Source organism: Panthera pardus, unplaced genomic scaffold (genome assembly GCF_024362965.1).
Source record: "Panthera pardus isolate Hobbes unplaced genomic scaffold, ASM2436296v1 HiC_scaffold_11, whole genome shotgun sequence".
Classification (NCBI taxonomy): Eukaryota; Metazoa; Chordata; class Mammalia; order Carnivora; family Felidae; genus Panthera; species Panthera pardus.
In genome coordinates, this window is record NW_026526666.1 from 85,015,045 (window position 1) to 85,037,482 (window position 22,438).

A 22,438-nucleotide genomic window follows, 5' to 3' on the forward strand; every position below is an offset into this window, starting at 1 on the left:
TGAGCCTAGAAAGCAGGGGGATCCCCAGGGTGGGTCCCCCATCTCTTTTCTCTTCATTGCTGTCCCTGAAAGCTCATCAACTTTTCCCTCTAGGTCTCCAGCTCTGACCTTGTGCTGCAGCTCCACTTCTAGGTAATAAGAGCTACTTACCATGTGCTAAGAGCTTACCTGTGCTCTGGACCCCATCTATACATTAACTCATTAAATCCTCACAACGACCTTGTAAAGGAAGTCCATTCTGCAGAGCAGGAAACTGAGGCACAGAGAGGGAAAGCCAAAATCTGACTCCAGCTTTCACCACTACTTCTATTACAAGAAAAGATACGAAATTGTAGGGCATTTTGAAACCAGAAGCAAAAACTTGCTTCTACCTCCTGAAGAGAGAGGAATGGAAACCTTGGGGGAAATCAGACCTACTTCACTTTTGAGAGCCCTGTGATGATCTAGAATTACACTGTCAGTTTGGAGCTTTAAAATGCATCATGCACGGTACATTTTGAAATGTGAAGATTTGGAGAGCTTCAGGAGGAACAAAAAAGTTCATGGAAAATTGCCCTTTTCCTTCAGATTTTTCCATTTGGTTTGAAGTCTTCGAAAATCCTCATCCCAGGGTTCCAGCAATTAAGGCTCTTCTATTTCAATGATGCCTGGGCTTCACCAGAACCTTGGACCCTGGAGTCCTACTGACCTGAGTTCTGCCACCACTAACAGGGTCTGTGACGGAGGGGTGAGTGGATTGACCTCTCTGAGCCTCTTGTGTAAACTGGGCTCTCACGAGGATCGGATGGGATAATGTTCATAAAGTGCTTGGCTCAGAGCCTGGCACTCGGAAGGGCTCGGTTAAGCCCCATGCTTCAAATGCACACAGCTTTTCTCAGGTTTACCAAGCACCGGAACATTTCCATGCTTTTGCACATGCTGTTCCCTCTTCTTGGTAGCCAACTCCTACTCTTCCTTTAAGATCCTTTGACTGACTCTTTTCTCTTCTAGAATTGTTATGAATGTGTTTTAGTATAAAGCTAGGAAAGGCACTTCCCTACAACACTCTCCCTGGGGCTTGCGGTCACTGCACGCATCACAATGAGATGCAATGATCTGTTCATGCCTTGTCTCCCAGCATGGGCTTGAATTTTCTGAGGGCAGGGCTGTATCTGACTTATTTCCAAGTCCCAGTGCCCAGTGTGCACAGCCCCTGGCGTGATGTCGATTTCAGTATGTTTGCTTTACCCTAGAGGCACCTGGCCTGGACGCAGCCTCTGCTGACCCCAGGACAAATTTATGTATGAGAAGTAGTAAAGAGCAGCCAGATCTGTTACAGCCATAGGAAATGGCAGTGAGCAGACCCAGAGCAGCCTTGAGAGCGAGCGGAAGGGGACACAGTCCTTGCAGAGAGAATCAACAGCCCTGACTCCAATGTCACCTTCTTCAGAAGTGTTCCCCAGTTCCTAAATTGTCCCCTCTCTGTGACATCTCTCAAAGGCATTAGTAAGAGGAGTCCCATGTGATGAGGAGCGCCCCACCTTGCTGATACACCCCCAACCCCCATTCAGACACAGAAGTCTCTATGGTCACTGGGCACCGTCCTACATCTTCCCAAGTGCTACTGGAGCCATTTGCTGGAGGAAGAAAATTCCCAGGTCTGGAGCTTCTGGGGCCTCACCCTGAGAAGGGGGCTGTGCTTTGTCAACTAAGGGCATCCCTATCCCTAATGTGCAAAGCTCAAGCTGGTGCCTAAGCCCGCAACCTCCTGAATGTCAGTTCAGCCCCTGCTGGAGTGACAGTCAGCCAGACAAGGGAAAGGCTTTTGTTCCTAGGAAATGACTGTCAAAGAGAAAGAGAAAAGAGGTATCTTGTTTCCTTTTTTTTTTTTTTTTTTTTTTTTGTGGTTTGAGACAAAGACGTCAATTTCTCTCCATCTGTCCCAAAAAGGGAAGAAAGTTAATTTGTTTCTACAAGGATGTCAGCTCACTGCTTCAATAGGGAGTCAGGGGTGTGTGCGCCTGTGGGGGGAGGGGGCGGGGAGAGGCGATGGAAGCACGGGGGAGGCTCAGGGAACAAGGACAGACCCCCATATTCAGGAAAGCAAAGATCTGGGAATGCCTGAATAAAATGCCAAACACATGAAGAGAAAAACCTCTATGCCTTGCTCGGGGTGGACTCGCCCTCAGCAGCTTGAAGGGGGAAGCTGGGATAAGGGGGGGGGGGGGGGGGGGCGGCTGGGGAGCACACAGCATTGGAAACACTGGACACACTGGGCGCAGCCAGGGGTTGGGAGAAGGGAGAGGATTTCTCCTGGAGGTTCTTACCAGACACCCAAGACTGGGAGGAGAAAAATCCACATTGGTGCTTCAGATGCCCCTATCCAGTCCCAGGGTCCATGGAGCTCTAACTAGCGCGGTCCTCCGTCCTCCGGTACCTGGGCAGAGAAGTCAGGTCCCTGGGACACCACCCCCCCCCCCAAAAGCGTCTGTCCTCCGGTTTGAGGACCCAATGTCACTGCGGAAGTTCCCCAGCCTCGCCTCTGCCCGCCCACCGCCCTTGGCGCAGAGGCTGACTTGTAGCTCTGGTGTTGGAGCTGCAGGACCTCCTTCTTAGCCCCACAGAGCTCAGGGCTGGAGACCCTACCCCAACTGAGGCCCTGCCTGAAGCCGCTAGCCCTGCTCCACTGTCATGTCCCAGGGCCCACTGGCACAAAGTGCTGGGGACACTACGTCGCTGCTGAAGCCATTCCAAGAAAATAGCTGTCAAGGACAGAAAAGGTATATTCTCTCTTCCTCTCTGTTTTATTTTCTCTTTATTTATAAAGTCCAGTTGGACCTAGGGCTCGGCAAGCCCCGCCTCTTGCTAGAACTCAGGGCTTGGGACTCTACCCCAAGGTTGAGGCGCCCACCCCCTGCACACAGGCCCTATCCTATCTCATGACCCAGTCTGGAGCCGCAGGCCGCCTCACTGTCCTGTCGGTCCCCCTCGCCCCCAGAAGAGGCCCGGCCCCACCACACAGAGACCCACTCTTGCAGCCCCTTTGTCAAGCCTCCAACTCTACCACTGCTCCCTGGGTCCCGGGCCCAGTTCTTCGGGTCCCAGGCCAGCAAGCCTGCTCTGGCCAGAACCGGAAGCTGGCTCACCACAGAGGCCCCGTTTAAGCCGCCGAGTTCCAGAGCCACAGGCCCTGCTCCACCAGGGTCGCCAGCTCTTCGCACCCAACACCAAGCCGACCGCGCCCCCAGCCAGCCCGGAGGCACCGCCCCACCGCCTTGCTGCGTGCCCCGTGCCCCGCCCCACACCCGAGCTCCACCCCGCCCCCCCACTCCCCTCGCGGGGGGCTCCAGTCTCTCGGCCCCTGCCTCCGCTCCAGCACGGCCCCCTTCTCCAAAACAGGGGCCCTGTTCGGCCCCACTCCGCGTCGCGGCCCCGCCCCCTGCGAGCCCGGGGAGTCGGCCAGGTCACCCCGGGGAGTGGGAGGACGGCGGCGGGGCGGGCCGGCGCGGTCACGCGGCCGCCCCCCCGCCGGGACCGTCGGACGGGGTGCAGGCGGTGACCCGTTCGCGGGCCGTGGTTTCGCGGGCGCGGCTAAAGCTGCTCCGCTCCGGGCGGCCGCAGGGCATGCGGCAGAGCTGGCGGAAGCAGCGCTTGAAGTTCTCGTCCAGGAAGGCGTAGAGCACGGGGTTGAGGCTGCTGTTGGCGTAGCCGAGAGCGATGCACAGGTGCAGCGCGGCCACCACGAGCGGGTCGCGGCGGTCGATGTCCACCAGCGTCCAGACGATGACGAATATGTGGATGGGCGCCCAGCACACCACGAAGGCGCCCACCACCACGAGCACCATGCGCGTGATGCGCCGCAAGCTTCGGTCCTTCTCCTTGGAGCCCGAGAGTAGGCGCACGCTGCGCAGGCGCAGCAGCATCAGGCCGTAGCACACGGTGATGATGAGGATGGGCACGACGAAGGCGAAGAGGAACACGCAGATCTTGGTCACCGTATCCCAGTACCAGCTGGGGCTGGGGAACTGGAGCGTGCATACCACTGCCCCGTCTGCCGGGGAAACAAGGAGAGACAGGAGGTGAGGGTTGTGTGGGCCTGAGCATACCCTGCCTGCTTGCTACCCTTCTTGGTTTGGTCAGGTCCCACACCTCCTCCTGGCCTTTGCTCAAGGTAATTCTTCTGTCTGGAATGTCCTCTTACACTTCTGTACTTGATGAATTCCTACTCATCCTTAAAGACCCCAGCGGGATTGGCCCTAATCTAGGAGGTCTCCTTTCTATATTTTCTTCCAGTCCCTTCCAAAGCCTCTACATCCACGGCCAGCAGTAATCATATAGTTTAGCCCAAAGCCCCCAAATGCCAGTTGTTGTGAGAACTCAAAACACCCTACCCATTTCCAGACTAGCTGCAATGGGGACAATACTGCTAAGACTGACCTAGAGAGCATGAGTTAAGAGAACCCAGGCCTTACTAAACCTGTGGTGTGAACCTGGGCAAATTATTCAGCCTCTAGGAGAGCTTCCACAAAGTAGGACTGATAACAGTACTTAAACCTCACAGGGTTGTTGCAAGGATTCAATAGGCTACGGCATGTGAAACATTAGTACAAGGTGGTTCAAGCTCTTGGTGTAGTCACAGGGCAGAGGGGCAGATACATATGAGTCCAGAAGTCAGGGCTAGGTCAGGGAGGCAGATCTCAGCTTAATGGCAAGAAGAGCTGACTGCTAGGTTTGTCCAGAGGTGTACCCAGGGTGGAATGAGCTCCCTGTTCCTGGAGTGTGGGTGTGGGCTGGATGAGCACCTTAGTGGATGTTTTGGGATTCAGAAACAGGCCTAAGACTGTCCTGGGGAGCTCCCAAGATCTCTTGGAACTCTGGGATTTGAGGAGCCATGCTGTGGACTTGGATCCTGAGAGTCGTAGAAAGGGTGCTGGGGATCCACAGAGGGGGTCCACCGGACAACAGGATGGCAGGACCCCCAGGGATGACTGAGTCCAAGGACTTCATTGTGCAGATGGCAGAACAAGGCTCAGAGAGGAACAGCACTTGTCCAAGGTCACACAGCAAGCTGCATACAGAACCAAGTGCTGAGTGGGGAGGATGTGCAGGGGATGGAGTGCGGAGAGAGGAGGCCCATCTGGTCTGGCCCCTAGCAGGGCTACAGCTAATGGCCCATAAACTGAAGGCTGGCAGTGAGCAATGGGGCCCAGCTGCTGAGTCAAGACCAATTACAGGGAAGCTGTATGTGATGGTTAAGGTGGTCAAAAGGCCTCCCACCAAACCTATTCCCCTTCCACCCACAGCACGACCCTCTGCAAACCTCCAACTCAGGGGGCAATAGGAGTAACAGATATAAGGGCAGGAGCCTTGGGTGCTAGGCCAAGTTCCATCAAATGCCTAGCCACGTGACCCTAAGTAAGCCACCTGACCTCTCTGATTCTGGATGCATCCCTGCCTTGTCCTGAGTATTTTACACATAGAGCCTCATTTAATCCTCACAACACCCCATGATACAGTGTGGCTCAGATAGGTTAGTGACCAAGGTCTTTAACATGGTTAAAACTACTTTCTGTCCCACTTCCTTATGTCAAGCAGGAGCCACATAACCAGCTATCACTAGGAGGAGATGGGCCATAACGTCTAAATGTTGGCCATACTCTATCACTCCTTCTCCATATTCATCTGCCGGCCAAATGCCAGCAGTGGAGGATTCCAAAACCATCTTTAGGAGCCTGGGTTCCTGAAGAACTGTGGAATAAGAGCTCCTCCTCCTCTGATTCACATTAGACTGTGATATGAGTGAGAAATAAACTATACTGTTAAGCACTGAGCTTTGGGAATTGCTTGTTACAGCTGCCACCCTGACTGATACAAGTAGTTACTAAACTAGTTACCATTTTTACTCTGAGGAAATGTACCTGTTATTCTCTAACGGCCATTCTCTAGGGCTTGCTTTGGTCATCTGGGCCAGTGGTTTTCAAACTGGGGTGGAAGGGCATTTGGGATGAGACTGTAGATCTTATGGCCTCCACTGCTCCCTGGTCAGTGACACCCTCACCCAATTGGCCACCCATATCCCTTTAAGCCAGTCATCCATATGCTCCTGGCCAGCTGCTACATCCCCATAGATCAACCCTCCACCATCCCATTCATAAATTTCCGTTGGCCAGCAACCCATCTGACCACTGACCGGTCATCCATTGTCACAATAGTCAACCATTCATGTCCAATTGGTTGACTACGCACCCTCTCACTAGCCAGCCACCCACACTTTGATCAGCAGTGCACACCTCTACTGGTATGGAGCCAACTACATCCACTCTAGTAAGTGGCCTGCATACCCACAGGAGCCCCCATGCTGCCTTCTGTGATCAGTGGCTGTACCAAAGCTTCTTCACTCACTCACCCCGGGGGCGGGTCACGGCCATGACCATGATGGGTACACCAACACCTGAGGCCAGGACCCAGATGCAGATGTTGATCAGCTTGGCCTTGGCAGGTGTGCGGAAGTCCAGGGCCTTGACAGGGTGGCAGACAGCAATATAGCGGTCGACACTCATCATGGTGAGTGTGAAGATGCTGGTGAACATGTTGTAGTAGTCAATGGAGAGCACAACCTTGCAGAGCAGTTCTCCAAAGGGCCATGTCTCCATCAGGTACTTGGCACTCTGGAAGGGCAGTGTGCTGGTGGCCAGTGCATCTGCCAGGGCCAGGTTGAAGATATAGATGTTGGTGGCTGTCTTCATCTTAGTGTACCTTAAAAGGAAGTGCGTGTGTAATTGTCCCCATTTCACAGATTTCAGTTTCACATGAGACTCAGAGGAAATGATTTGCCCAAAGTCACACACAGAAGGTCAGTGGCAGAGGTGGGACTAGAACCCTAAACACTCTGACTCAGCATCACTCCTTCTCACTATAACAGATGCAAAAGGATTTCTCTGGCTGTGGGTGACTTTGGCAGAAAGTATTTTAGGAAAAAATCCTTTGTCATCTGAGGGGTACTAAGCAACATGGTTAAACACAAAACTGGGCTCCAGAGGAAAACAGGTCTAGGTTCTAACCCTGCTTCTACTAGTTATTAACAGAGGGACTCTGGGCTGGTAATTTGAACTCTCTAAGCCTCAGAGTCTGTAAATTGTAAAAAGGGGGTGATGCTTTTACCAACCTCATAGAGTTCATAGATCATACAGCACGTATCCCTGAGCCCAAAGCATGCAAGGGCTCACTATATGATAGTTATTATTCTTCATATGTGAACAATGAAGCTGGGGACTATACCAGAGTGACCTGACCCTCTGGCTTCTTCCACTGACCTTTTGGAAATATGACTGGCCAGCTCTGCCTAGCAGACTGGCTGGGGCCTTGGACCTCCTGGGATGCCCTGTATGGTCGACCAGGGCTCCCAGTCCTTCCTGTGGTTCCTTCCAGACCTTCTTATCCCCATGCAGCTGGACTCACCCATACATCCAACCCAAGGCATGAGCCCCGGTGTCCAAGCCAGATGTCTGCAACTAAGCCTTCCTGCACCTGAAACATCCCTCCATGATCTACGCTGCCATGCAGCTGCCTGCACCACAGCTGCCCGCTTGTTTGGCCTACATTTCCGTCATGGCCCTCTCTGCACCAGGGCCTGTGGTGGGCACAGGACATCCTGGGGAGGGGGGGAGCGGGGGCTGCATACACTGAAATACTGTCCCAGTGCAATGTGATCGGCGCAGAAACACACAGGTACACCGAGGCAGGGAATAGGACTTCTTTCATGCCCCTAGAGTGATCTGAGAAACCCAGGGAAGAGTTGCACGAATGACTCCTCAAATTTCAGAGCAGGAAGAGCCCTTGAGAGATTGAGGGAAAGTGATTTTATGCAAGTATGGTCCAAGGACTCCGTTCAGAATTCCTAGAAGTACAGACTTGGACCCCACCTCAGACCTACTAAAATCTGAATCTATGGCACCCAGGCCTAGCAGTCTTCATCTGTTTTTTTGTTTTTGTTTTTTTTTAAAGTAAGCTCTAGGCCCAACGTGGGGCTTGAACTCACAACCCCGATATCAAAAGTCACATCACATGTTCTACCATGTGAGCCAGCCAGGTGTCCCAGAAATCTTTAACAAGCACCACCCGCAAGTGATTCTTATGGGCTCTGAAGTTTGAGAAACACCACGTGGCCTAAAGCCCATCTTGAGAAAAGACAGGGAAACTGAAGCCCAGAGAGGGGTCATGGCTCACCCAAGATCACACAGCCACAGTGGCAGAGCCAAGGCGAGAACTTAGACCGCCTGACTCCCAAACCGGTGCTCTCTTTCCACTCTGCCCCAAAGGTGGAACCACACTGCCTGCGTCCACCCCTCTAGAAACCCCCTGCTACCACGCTGGCCCTGGGTACCCAGGACACCGTTGTGGCAACTGTGAGAACGTGCAATGAATGCACACTGAGTGCCCCCAATGTGTTTTAAATGACTGAATTAATTCGTATCAGCGAAATCTCTTCCTTCATGAAGGGACTGATTTTTTTCAGTTAAAAAAAAAAAAAAAAAAATGGACTCTCTCATTGTCCTCCAGGGCCAGCATCTGTCTCACTCCCTCCCCGAATAGCTGTCATTTGCCCCAGGGCTGGAGAGGCAGAAAGTTTTGCTCAGAGACAGCAGAATTGCAAGTCTCGGGAAGCCTGTCTTCAGCGGGGTGCGGGATCACAGCTGTGTGGGAGGCGGTCTCAACCCCACAGCTGACTCGTCTAATTTCGCTTCTTTTACGCAGAACAATTAGCAGCTGTTCTTTGCCTGCTATTTTGATTTGTGAGGATCCTTCAATTCCCAGAGGGGGCTGGGATGCTGGGAAGTGGGTGATGAAGCTGCTGTAGCTGGTCCAGGCAGGGCTGAGTGGCACCGCACTGACTGCTGGGCAGAGCCCCAGAGGCTCCCGTCCTAACCAGTGCCCCCACATCCTCCTCAACTAACCGACTGCCAAGCCTGGCCCTACTGGCCTCCTGGGACAAATCATGCCGTTCTCCTGCTCTCAACGCCCCCCAAGAGCTCCCTGGGGTTCTCTCCATATTCCATGAACTGGTTCCTACCACCTCTCAGGGCCTCGGCTCCCAGAACTTTCCCCTTGCCAGATGTGCCCCGCCCCCACCCCATTGGCCTCTCTGCGGTTCCTTGGGGCACAGCAAGCCCATTCCCACCTCAGGTCCTCTGGACTGCTCTTCCTTCGGCCTGGAACCCCACATTTTGCATGACTTGCTCCTTCCCTTAATTCAGGACTCTATTCGAATGTCACCTCCACAGAGAGGCCACGCCTGGCCGCCCTGTCTAAATACCCCTCTCCCCACCATCTCTCCGTCTCCTTAAACTGCTTCATTTTTCTTTGTAGCATGAGCCACCACCTGACTTATACTTCTTTTCTCTCCGTTTGCCTCTCTCACCCATGTAATCTCCCCGAAAGGCAGGGGACTTGGTCCATTTTGTTCCCTGCTGCATGGCTGGGCATACCAACAGCACCTGGCAAACAGCAGGCCCTTGATAGACATTTGTTTGTGTGCAGGTCTTAGTCCAGGCTTTCACGGAGACCATGCAGCCTCCTCCCTCTCCCACAATTCATCGTCCAGGTAAGTCAGGGTGCTCACTACAAAAGTAGATTTGCTCAGAAAACTCTACGGCTTATTACTCTTCCACGACTCTCCATTGCCATCTGGATGAAAATCAAATCCCTCAGACTGGCATTCCAATGGGGTAGACTCCTTCCCCATAGTGCCTTCCAAGTCCCACCAGATCTGTAGTTCCTCAGATGCCCAGTCTAGCATGTCCTTCCTGCTAAGGAAAGCCACTGTAATGGTTTGGTGGGAATCCTTCCAACACACACACACACACACACACACACACACACACACACAGATTTTTATAAAATTTTATCTTTGCCAATGTAATGCAATTACAAATTACTTTGTGTAAAAAAGTCATATAGTACTATAAATGAAAACAGGTTCCTAACTCCTCTTTCCTGCTCCCCAGAGGCAACATTTTTAATATGTTTAATTATTCTTCTAGTGATTATCTCCATAATTCTAAGTAATATGCATAGTTGGCTATTTCTTAATTTATCAGTTTTAGACAGTATGTGTTGAAGTTTGTATCAGTTAAGCCAGGCTACACAGCAGTAACAAATATTTCAGTGGCTTCACACAATAATAAGTTTATTTCTTATCCTTTCAGAGTCCATGCAGTGTCTCCAGGCAATGCCAGTTCATTTCCATATTCCATAAGGCAATGCCAGTTCGTTTCAGACTTGTGGCTCTGCCATCTTAACCCAAGTCCTCCTTGATTAACACAGAGGGAAAAGAAACAGCTGCAGGTGACTGACCAGAACTAGTCACGTGGCCCCACCCAATGACAAGGGGTTGAGAAGTACAGTCTTCTATGTGCCCAGAAGCAAGGAAAACCAGATATTCAGATATTAGTGAATACTAGTAATGTCCTCCACAACCCCTAATACACTAGATGAGTATTAATTCTCTTACACTACCCAGCTCCATTTCCTGTCTCCATCTGTTCAATATAGTTTTATCACAACTTCTAAATTTTTAGTTAATTTAAAATCTGGGGTATAATATCTCTTTTTTGGGGTTTACATTCTTACTACTTTATAGATATTGCCCATTGCTGAACCAAATGGTATACTATAATTAAGTTTATTTCTCTGTACATATTTTTGGTTTTCCTGGAGTTGACAATTGCCTATTTTTTCCTCATTTGCTTAGTTCTATGTACATATTGTGAAATCTCCTCAAACATTCCAGCAGACTTGTAAAATGCTTTTTCTACACAGTCACATAATCTATCAGTTCCTTTTGTTTTGCTAGTGACTCACCTCCTGGAATCTTCCTCCTCCCTTTTAATTTGGGACTAGTTGCTTTCTAGGCCAGCTGCATAGCTGTCCTCCTGTGCTGAAGAGCCTGATTCCTGGTTTGCAAGTCTTTTCTATCTTGGATTATGCCCTCATTTTAGTGAAACACCTCTTCTAGTCACTTCCTAAGAAAGGACACATAGGAAGTAAAATTTTATACCCTTTTTATACCCATTTACACATGTCTGAGAATGTCTTTATTCTATCCTCACTTCTGATTTGACTGTATATGGAACAATAAGTTGGAAATAGTTTTCCACCAGAATTTTGAAGGCATGGCTCCCTCATCTTCTAGCTTCAAGTGTTGCCACTGAGGTATCTGAAACCATTCTGATTCTTGGTGATGTGTATATAATCTGTTCTCTCCACCTTCAAAACATTTAGGGTCTTCCCTTTATCCCTGGTATTCTGATATTTTGTAATGAGATGCCTTAGGGTGGTTGTTTTTCATTTGCATTGGTCCCTCTCATTCTGAAGATTCATGTCCTTCAATATGAAATATCCTCACTTCATATCTTTGATGATTAACTCCCTTCTGCTTTCCCTGGAATCCCTAGAAAATTGTCAGTCAGATATTGGGCCTCTTGATTGATCCTTTAATTTTCTTATCTTTCCTATTTTCCATCTCTTTGTCTTTTTGGTACATCCTCTGGGAAATTTACTTTTCATTACCTCTCAACCTTTCTATTGACTTTTTTATTTTATTTTGGCTCTCATGTTTTATTTTCCCAGTGTCATTTCTCTTTCTTTTATTATTTCTTTTTTATATAGCATTTATAGCATCCTATTTCATGGATACAATATCTTCTCTTATCTCTCTGAGGATACTAATAATTTCTGTTTTGTATTTTCTTCTGCTCACTGCACTATTTGCTTCAAACATTTCTATTTATTTGTCTACTTTGGCCTCCCTCTTTTATCCTGGAGACTTCCTTCAAACATCTAGTGATATGTGACTAAGGTTGATCTTTGAGTAAAGCACTAAATAACTAATTGGCAGCTGTGTGTGTGTGTGTGTGTGTGTGTGTGTGTGTGTGTGTGTGTGCACATGCGCACATGTGTGCATGTGTGCATCAGTGTGGGGCTCCTGTCAACTGCTGCGCCTCACTGTAGGGGGACTAAGCAGAAACCAAGCTTTTATATTGGGAAACATCTAAATATCAATGTCAGCATGTCTCTTCTCTGGGACCTTGAGAAAAAGTCTTCTAACCTCCTGCCTGGGGAGCATACTTCTGGCTGTCAGGATTATGGTAGCAGAGCTGGAGAGGAAGTCTGTGGATCCCCCACTTTCCATTTGGTACCTCACTCTGATCCTTTCTGTGTCTGCTGGGCCCAAGTTCAGAGTTCCTCCAGCTTAACTTGAGGCAAAAACCCTTAACCTCCTGCAGAGTGGAGCATTAGTCACCTGAGTGTGCAGGGTACAAGAGTGGGGGGCCTAAGGGTCTCAATGCTCCCTCTATAGATAATCCATCCCCTGCGCCTGTTTTCAGTTATATACCTCACCCCTGCTCAGCCTGGCACTACCCTTCGAATTGCTCTGCATCATCCAAATAGGTGTTGACATCTCTTCAGGAACATAAACTGAGGCACAAGAGATGAAGTGACTTGCCCACAGTCACATGACCAGTAAGGAGTAGAGCTGGTATTTAATTCATGCAGTCTAGTGCCAACATGTGGTAATGACTTTTTTATACTGCCCTTTAGTGCATGTTACCTTCCTTCCTGCCCCCCTCCCCTGCCCAGAGTTAGTGAAAAAGTCAAGGAATGTGAACTCACTACAGGTTCAGGTTTGTTCACTCTTCCAACAGGTAGATTATTGATTAATAATCAAGCATCTGGTATGTTCCAGGCACTGAATAAGGAATACAGGAGTGAGGATGACAGTCTAGTTTCTTGAAATTTATGGTCTCAGGGAGGAGACAGACATTAAACAAATTGCTGCACTGATTAATGTACAGTTACTCACTATTATGGCTCTACCATGAAGAATAAGAACAGGGTATGGTCATGGACACTACCCAGAGGGAGTGTGAGGGGGGTTTGTGGAAGGAATCTGGCTTCGATTGGAAGGTCAACAGTGGCTTCTCTGAGAATGTGTGCTATGAACTGAATTATAAGAGACACTTGAGAGCTTGCTCCTCTCTCCCTCTCCTTCCCCTGCCCTCTCTTCTTGCCAAATGAGGACACAGCAAGAAAGTGGCCACCTAGAAGCCAGAAAAAGAGCTCTCATCAGAAACTGACCATGCTGGCACCTTCATCTCCCATTTTCAGCTTCCTGAACTGTGAGAAAATAAATTTCTGTTGTTTAGGCCGACCAGTCTATGGTATTTTGTTATGGCAGTTTGAGCTGATTAAGACAAGGTGACATTTCTACCAGGTTGGAAAGAACAAGGAGTCAGCCATGTGAAGATAAGGAGGTAGGTTGTTTTAGGCAGAAAGAACAGCATGTGTAAAGGCCCTGTGGCAGCAAAAAGCTCAGTGAGCTGCAGGAAAGATCAGAAATTAAGTGTGACTAAATGGCAGTAAGCCCAAGAGGAAGCAACAGAAGATGTAGCAGGAAGTCAGCAGGGGTCAAGTCATGCACAGCAGGAAGTTTGGATTTTATTCTGAGTGCAACAGGAAGCCATTGGAGATTTTAAGCAAGACAGTGATGTGGTTTGATTTGTGCGTGTTTCTTAAAAGATCACTTCGACTACTGTGTGGAGGCTAGATGAAGGGAAGAGCAAGACTGGGTGAGAGACTGAACTTTCTAGAAAGATAAATCATTTACTGCCCCACCCCTCAAAACCCTACTGTTGGTGTCTAATTTTTTTTCCTATTTCAAAAAGCTGTAGATATGACATTAGATCCTTACCTTATGCCATATAAAAAATTAACTCAATGGATGAAAGACTGGGCACCTGGGTGGCTCAGTTGGTTAAGCATCCAACTGTTGATTTCAGCTCCGGTCATGATTGCATGGTTCATGAATTTGGGCCCCGCATCAGGCTCTGCTCTGATAGTGCAGAGCCTGCTTGGTATTCTCCCTTTCTCTCTCTCTCTCTCTCTCTCTCTCTCTCTCTCTGTGCCGCTTCCCTGCTCATGCATGCATTCTCTCTCTCCCTCTCTAAATAAATAAGTAAATAAATAAATTAATTAATTAACTAACTAACTAACTAAAAAAATGGATGAAAGACTTAAATGTAAGAGCTAAAACTATAAAGCTCTTAGAAGAAAATATAGGAGGAAAAGCTACATGATGCTGGATTTGGCAATGATTTCTTGGATATGACACCAAAATCACAGGCAATAAAAGAAAAACAGGTAAACTGGACTGCATTCAAATTAAACAACTTGATGCATCAAAGTATGCTATCAATAGAATGAAAAGGTCCCACACAGACTGAGAGAAAATATTTGTAAATCACATACCTGATAAGGGCTTAATATGCAACATATATAAAGAACTTCTACAACTCAATCCTTCAAAAAAAAAAAAAAAAAAACCAAACAACTGGTTTAAAAATTGGGCAAAAAACTTGCAAAAAATGCAAAAACTTGCAAAAAAACAACTGGATTAAAAACTTGGGCAAAAATAGACATTTCTCTAAAGATATCAAAATGACCAATAAGCACATGAAAAGATGCCCAACATCATTAATCACCAGGAAAATGCAAATCAAAACCACAATAAGATACCACTTGATACCTATTAGGATGACTATTAAAAAAAACAAACAAACAAAAACAAAAACAGAGGGATGTCTGGGTGGGTCAGTCAGTTAAGAGTCCGACTTTGGCTCAGGTCAGGATCTCACAGTTTGTGAGTTTGAGCCCTGAGGTGGGCTCTCTGCTGTCAGCACAGAGACCGCTTCAGATCCTCTGGCCCTCTCTCTCTGCCCCTCCTCAAAAATAAACATTAAAAAAAATGTCAAGTGTTGACAAGGATGTGGAGAAATTGGTACTGTTCGTGGGAATATAAAATGGTGTAGCCACTGTGGGAAAACAGCAATAGCGATTCCTTAAAAAACCTGAAAACAGAATTGCCATATGGTCCAGCAATTCCACTTCTGGGTACATACCCAAAGCATTAAAACAGGGTCTCCAAGAGGTATCTATATACATTCAAAGTAGCACATTCATAATAGCCAAAAGGTGGAAACAACCCAAGTATCTATTGACAAATGAATGGATAAACAAGATGTGGTCTATACATCCAACAGAACGTTCCTTTTTAAGGAAGAAAATTCTGACACATGCTACAACATGCATGAACCCTGAGGACACTGTACCGAGTGAAATAAGCCAGTGACAAAAGGGCAAAAACCTCTGTGACTCCAGTCATAATGAGGCACTTAGAGTAGTCAGATTCATAGAGGCGGAAAGTGGTTATCAGGAGCTGGAGGAGGGGGGGGGGTCTTATTTAATGGGGAGGGAGTTTCAGTTTGGGAAGATGAAAAAGTTCTGGAGACGGATGGTGGAAATGGCTGCACAACAATGTGAATGTACTTAACGTACTTACAATTCGTTAAAATGGTGAATTTTATGTTACTTGTATTTTACCATAATTTTAAAAAAGTGAATCATAGAGTGCTGTTATTGTGTCTGTTTTCTAAGTTTAGGAGTGTGGTGTGGGAATCCTTTAGATCTTGGTTTATTACTTCACCTCTCTGAACCTGTGTCCTTGTTGGCAATTTCAGAGTAACTGGCTTTTTAGGAGCAACACATGTGAAAGTATCTAGCTTACTGGCCGGCGTGTAGACAAGAACTGACAGCCCTTGGGGTTCTTTTTCCCCTCATACTATTCTGCTTTTTTCTCATAAGGTTCCCATTGGGTCCACCTCTGGGGGTGAGGATAGTAAGCCTGGCAAACCTCTACTGACTGTAAGATGCCCTGGGAAATCCTTTGCTTTTCTTCTAAGTCAAAACCCTCCATTAGGTCATCTTGAATTACACAGCTGCTAGGGGAGTTTGCTCTCTACAAAGAAGGATAATGATCTAGTTTCTCAGTCCTCAGTGAAGCCCCCTTTCTACGAAGCACGGAGTGGCCGGTCACGTTCATTCCACAGCCTTAAACCCATTCCATCATTTGTCGGACAAGCCCCATTGGCAGGGAAGATCATCACCACCTCAACCTGATGGAGACCGGGTGTGCTCTGTGCCTGAAGCACATTGTCCATACATGCTCCTGCACCTCTGGAGAGCTGCACTTCTCAGCTGACAAACCCCTAGTAAGAATTTTCACCCCCGGGGAAAGCCACGCACTTGGTTAGAGTGGCTGCTATCTTAGTGCCTGGTGCTCAGAAGGTTAAAACACTCCCTCCTTCGTGCAAGGCCTGCATGGGACGGGTCTGACAGCTTTGGGTCGGTTGTTTGTGTTCTTTAAGCGATATTCTCTGTGTGTCTTTTCCTTCATGGGCCAGGCACCATGCCAAACCAGTGACTGCATGACTTCATTTCCTTCTCACTGCAGCCCTGAGTGCTAATTCCGTCCTCACTCCACAGACGAGCTAAGATGGACGGCTCGCCCAAAGTCACGCGGCTCAAAAGTGCCAGCAATGGGATGCAGCCTTAGATCTGGTCTCTGCACTTTGCTGTTCACTGTCCCCCAGCCTCCCTGCCACCTGCACTAGCTCATCAAACAGTAGCCAGGGAGAGGGGCCCAGCCTGGAGGCCAAGACCAAGTGGAGTAAACATCTGGACGTGGGCTAGCTCCACAGCGTCCTGTTTTTCACACATTCCTGCACCCTGCTATGGTCTGGGGGTGTGGAGACAATCTGCTCACAGTCCGGGTCGGGTTGGGAGAGACAAACCCACAACCCTCAGAACAATGTCATAGGCACGATGGCGACACATGAGGAAGAGAGGTCAATTCAGAACTAAACGTACACCTCTGGTCACAAGGGGGTGGCAACCAGCATTTACAGACAAGCACAATGTGCCGGGCATGATTTTACATACTCTGTACACCTGAGTTTTGTTTCTTTTTTTTTTTTTAATCTTTATTTTTGAGAGACAGACAGATTGAGAGCAGGGGAGGGACAGAGAGAGAGACCCAGAATGTGAAGCAAGCTCCAGGCTCCCAGCTGTCAGCACTGAGCCCGACGCAGGGCTCAAACTCACGAACCTTGAGTTTATGACCTGAACCAAAGTTGGGCACTTAACCAACTGAGCCACCCAGGTGCCCCCCCTCTTTTTTTTTTTTTACTAGATTTATTATCTATTTATTTATTGGACATTTATTGGACACAGAAGATGTTCCAGGCATGGGGAAAACATTTTCCATCATTTAGTCCTCCCAACACCCCCACAGGGTAGAAAGTATTTATTATTCTCAATTAACAGAGGGCAGTAAAGGAGCAAGGTTGCAGAGTCAGAAAGAGACTGAGTGGAGATTCAAATGGAGTGCTTTTCCCTGAAAACCCGGCACCTTCATTTTAACTTTGGTTTCAGCTTCTCTCCCATGGACCCAAAATACTCTGTGCCCCCCTCACATACTCTTGTTGACAATTAAAATATAAGCTCTCTAAAGGCATGGTGTTTCTCATGCTCACCACTATGTACCTAGAACCTACAGCAGTTCCTAGTACAAATAATAATGTGCTCAAAACCCATTTGTCAATGAAATAAATGTCATTGTGTGTCTTCCACACTAGACTGGGGCACCCTTCAGGCAGGAACTGTGTCCCCTCCATGCGGTATCCCAGGTCTCAGCACAGGGCCAGGTCAGAGGAGACACAGGGTTTACTGGAGGAGGCCCAGTGGGACGGAGGAGTCCAGGTGCCTAATCCTTGAAAGGAACCAGCCACAGACTGAAGAGCTCACACTGAGCCAATTCTTCCTCCCCACCTCCTCCTCACTTCTATCCTCAACCCAGACCAACCCAGGTTCCCTGAAGGACACCTGAGCCTGACCCTGTTTGCCCTGAATCTGAAGTGACTCAGATCTGCCGTGGCGAAGGGAAATGTCAGATCATTTATCCAAAGCAGCTAATTTGTTTCTAACTAAACGGAGGGGTATTTTCTCCACTTAAGACACCACAGCCCATGGGGATCAAAGTGGGGGCAAGAGACCTGAAAAGAAAAACAATAACAGCAACAAGGTAGGAGCACCACCCTCAGTCCGATCCAACCTTGTGGCACCTGAGGGACAAATCAAACAAAATGGCTTCAGCCTAGATCAAAACACATTTGGTTCCAAACAGCATGGTTTGCTGGAGTATTTAGAATCAATTTTGTTCCGAATGCTTTTTGAGATCTCAAAAATAATAGCTGCTCACTATAAAATGTTCAAATAATACAGAAATCATTTAATAAAGAAAATTTAAAACCACTATTAACATTACAGACCATTGTTACAGGTAACTTGCAAACACTCATACCCTGTTTTATATAAATGGGATCTTGCTCTAATACTGTTACATAACCTGTTTCTTTCTCTCAAAAGTATGCTGTGACCATCTCTCTATATCCATAGATACAAATTAATATAATTTTTGATGACGGACTGTTATTCTAACCCAGAGGTCAACAGACTTTTTCTGTAAAGGGCCAGAGGGTAAATATTTTAGGCTTTCAGGCCACATAAGATCTCTGTTGCATATTCTTGTTTTGTTCTTTTACAACCCTTTCAAAGCATAAAAACTGTTTTTAGCTCAAGGACCACAGAAAAACAGACTGCAGGCTGGGTCTAGTCTCACTTATGGACACTGAAGCTCCTGCATGAAATAATTTAATAAATTCCCTATTGAAAGATATGGACGTTGTTTCCACTTTTTTGTTATTATAAATAATGTTATGATAAACACCTTTGTGCACTCAGATATCTGTTGGTCTCCTTGGGAAAAAGATTCCTAGAATCTCAGAGCTGGAAGGAACCTTTACAGTGACACGGGCATTCCTTCTAAGGCACTCCAGACAAATGGCCTTGCAGTTTCTGCTTGAGTGTGCCCAGAGAGGGGGAACTCACCACCTGCAGGCACAGTCCAGCCCACTGTTGGGACGACTCACAGGGTAAGCAAGTTCTCTCTCTCTTTGTTGGAACTAAGGGCTCCCTCTTTTTCACCCAGTACTATTTTTCCCCGTTCTGCTCATGGAATCACAGCATCTAAAACTAACCCTTCTCCCTTCTGACTGTTGGAAAATAGGAGGTATTAACAGTACACATCTCAATTGTGGCTCCGTCGGTTAAGCATCTGACTTCGGCTCAGGTCATGATCTCACAGTTCGTGAGTTTGAGCCCCATGTTGGGCCCCCCTGGGGCCTGCTTCAGATTCTGCCCCCTCTCAGAGATTCTCTCCCTCTCTCTGCCCCTCCCCTGCTCGTGCTCTCTCCTGTCTCTCTCAAAAATAAATAAACATTAAAAAAATTAAAAAGAAAAACCAGTATGCACCTCATCCAGCTCTGGTGAGATCAGAGTTACAAGTAAGTGCTCAGTCCATGTGAGCTGTTATGGCCGGTTGGTTAGCTGCCTTCTCAGCATCACAGGGCCGTACCTGGAGCCCTCAGGTACGCTCCTGACTATCTGAGTAAATAGGATACCCTCCTCTTGGGTTAACGGAGGACCAGAGATGATGCAGGTAAGCCACATGGCAGGCACACAGATGGTGCTCAGGCCTGGCCTCCTCCCATCTCTCTAAGCAAGTAAGTGAGGCCAAATCCATTTTCGGTGGGATCTAAAACCTCAAATCCATTAATGTGGACATATGCCCCAGCAAGCAGGGCTGGCCTCTGCGGACAGGTGTCCAGGTTTCTGCCTCGTGACTGGCTGCATTCTGCCCATACCCAGATGAGGTTTCCAGTGTTTCCTACCTCACTCATCACTGCTGGTGGGGCATCAGCTTAGGCTGCACCCCCTTTCACACAGGTCCCCAGGTGGGTCTCCTCAGCTCACAACTCTGTTCATCTCCTTCTCCTTCTGAACTGCTCCAGAAATTCCCTGCCCCCTGCACATCCGCACCGTGGGCCAGGGGCTCAGCAGAGATACTGTCACCACCAAGCCTTTAATAACTGTGGTGGGTGGAATGGTGGCCCCGAGAAAGACAATTCCATGTCCCAACCCTTAGGGCCTGTGAATGTACTGAATTTACTTGGAAAAGGAGTCTTTGCAGACATAATTAAGGATCTGGAGATGAGACCATCCTGGATTCTCTGGGTGGGCTATAACGCCAGTGACAGGTGTCCTTGTAAAGGTGCAGACAGAAGCAGAGGCTGGGGTGATGCAGCCACAAGGCAGGCCTGGAGCCACCAGAAGCTGGAGGAGGAGGCAAGCAAGGACTCTTCCCAAGCGCCTTCAGAGGAAGCACCGCCCTGCAGACACCTTGTGGACTCTTGGCCTCTAGAACTGTGACAGAATACATTTCTGTTGTTTTAAGTCCATGTTAATTTGTTAGGGCAGCCCTAGAAAACTAAGTGAGTAAAGGTGCAGCCCAGAGAGAAGCATGGCCTTTGGCACCAGGTACACCTAGATTTAAGCCTCAGCCCTGTCTCTAACTAACTGTACAACCTTGAGCAAGTTCTAACTTGTCCCGAGCCTCAGTCTGCTCTTCTGCGAACTGGGAATAATGATCCTTCCTCAGGAGGGTGTGGTGAGTACCAAATGAGTTCATGCTTATGATGTCCCTAGCACACTGCTTGGCACACTCATATCATAGTGGCTTCTCTTGTCCAGACAGGGGAAAAGGGCCCAGAATGATACCTGCTGACCTGCCCTGGGGGTCCTGGGCTCCCTCCTGGCTCCTGTGCTGGCCTTTGGTAACCTGTCACCATTTCGGTGAGACACAGAGCCCTGTGCTGGAACTTCAGCACTGGAAGAGGCTCTGATCTATAACACTGAGTTCTAACCTCCTCTCCCACTTTACAAATTGGGAAACTGAGGCCAGGAGAGGCAAAGACAGTTACACGAGGTTACGCAGAGTGTCAATTCTCCTGACTCCCGAGAGGCCAAGTTCTTTCTTCTCTACCAAGCTGTCCTCCTAGCAGCTAACTCTCAGATGAAGGGTTCAGGTGGCTGAGGCCGAAGGGAAAGGGGGGCTCCCGTCCAAGGCTTCAGCATTCCTGATGAAGGCCTGGGCTCTTACTAGAGGCCCACATTCTAGGTCCCTGTGTCCAGTGATTAGCCAATGTCAGGGAGGTCCGTGGATGGAACCATCCCCCTCCCCATCATCATTTTCAGCAGCAGCTACGCTGACTCAGTGCTTACACGGGCTTGACGTAGTCTATAGAATTCTACCGTGACATTTACATAGATTACCTTGTTCCACTGCTCCAACGACCCTATGCAATTTCCACCATTATCATCCTTACACACAGGAGGAGAATGAGACTCGGGGAGTGTACTGGGTTGAATAGGTCCCCCCCCCCAATTCATGTCCACCTGGAACTTCAGATGTGACGTTATCTGGAAATAGGGTCTTTGCAAATATCATTAAAAGGAAGTCATACTAGATCAGCATGGGCCCTAAATCCAATGTGACTGGTGTCCCTATAAGAGGAAGCACAGAGACATACACGGAAGGAACATAGCCATATGAAAACAGATGCAACCACTGCAGAGATGCAGCACAAGCCTAAGGGATGCCAAAGATTGCCAGCAACCACCCGAAGCTAGGTAAGGAGGAATCCTTCCCGAGAGCCTTTGGAGGGAGCATGCCATGCCTGATTTCACACTTCTGGCCTCCTGAACTGTGAAGGATACATTTCTATTGTTTTAAGCCACCCAGTTTATGGTCGTTTGTTACGGCACCCCTAAGAAATGAATACAGAGGGGTTAATCGTCTTGCCAGCCGTGGCCTCAAACACAGAAGCAATCAATATCTGTTAAAATGGCTCCACTCCCCAGTTCTCCCAACAAAGGGACTTTTTTTTCCCTCCCATCGGGAATATAGAATGTTAGCACTGAAAGGAAAGGTGGCTGGTGAGAGTATTTACTGAGCACTTACTATGTGCTGGTTGTGCTGCTAAGTAAGTGCCACAAGTGTGTTCCTATCCCACTGAATCTCCACAGGAGGTGAGCATTATCCCCATTCCACAGGTGAGGAATGTTGAGGCTCGGAGGGGTGAAGAAACCCACCAGAAGTCTCACAGCTAGGAGTGGCGGGATTCGGCCTTGGCTCCCACTGACTCCAGAACCCACTAGCTTAACCTCTACCTCATCTTCTTCTCCCAGTTTGTCAAGGTCAATCCCTCTGCTTTACAAATGAGAAAACCGAGGCACAGCCACAGCAGTGATCACAAAGGCTCGGCCCACTGTGGGGAATAAATAGCTTAAATAAAGCATCTGCCAGCCAGCCTGGGTCCAGTTGGGGCTCCCTGTGTTTGTAGACAAAGGGCGGGTGCTCTTCCCGCTGACAAAACAAGCCAGGCTGGGCAGCAAGGGCTGCAAGCTGTGTCCCTGCCCACCATTTAACAGGAGTGGCAAGTCGCCAGAAATTAATTAGCTGTCTCAGTTTTGGCAAAGCCTAAGGAAGGAAAGTGGTTAATTATAACAAGGCATGTCACAGGAGATGATTAAAGGCTGGAACGTGGAAATAAAGGGCCCTGAGTTGAACAGGAGTTGGGGGGCAGGGAGGTCAGGTCAAGCTCAG

General features: G+C 48.3%; 1 protein-coding gene across 1 annotated transcript in view; it reads right to left on the bottom strand.

Annotated features, from left to right (window-relative positions):
* Nucleotides 1-3,329: 3,329 nt before the first annotated feature.
* The window catches only part of OPRD1 (opioid receptor delta 1), a 31,848-nt gene continuing 12,739 nt past the window's right edge, over nt 3,330-22,438 (bottom strand). Inside the window, exons 2-3 of the mRNA XM_019432506.2 lie at nt 6,386-6,735; nt 3,330-4,030 (exon numbers count right to left, since the gene is read on the bottom strand). Coding sequence (XP_019288051.2) covers nt 3,489-4,030; nt 6,386-6,735 — 892 coding nt within the window. The 3' untranslated portion in view covers nt 3,330-3,488. The remainder of the gene's footprint in view (nt 4,031-6,385; nt 6,736-22,438) is intronic.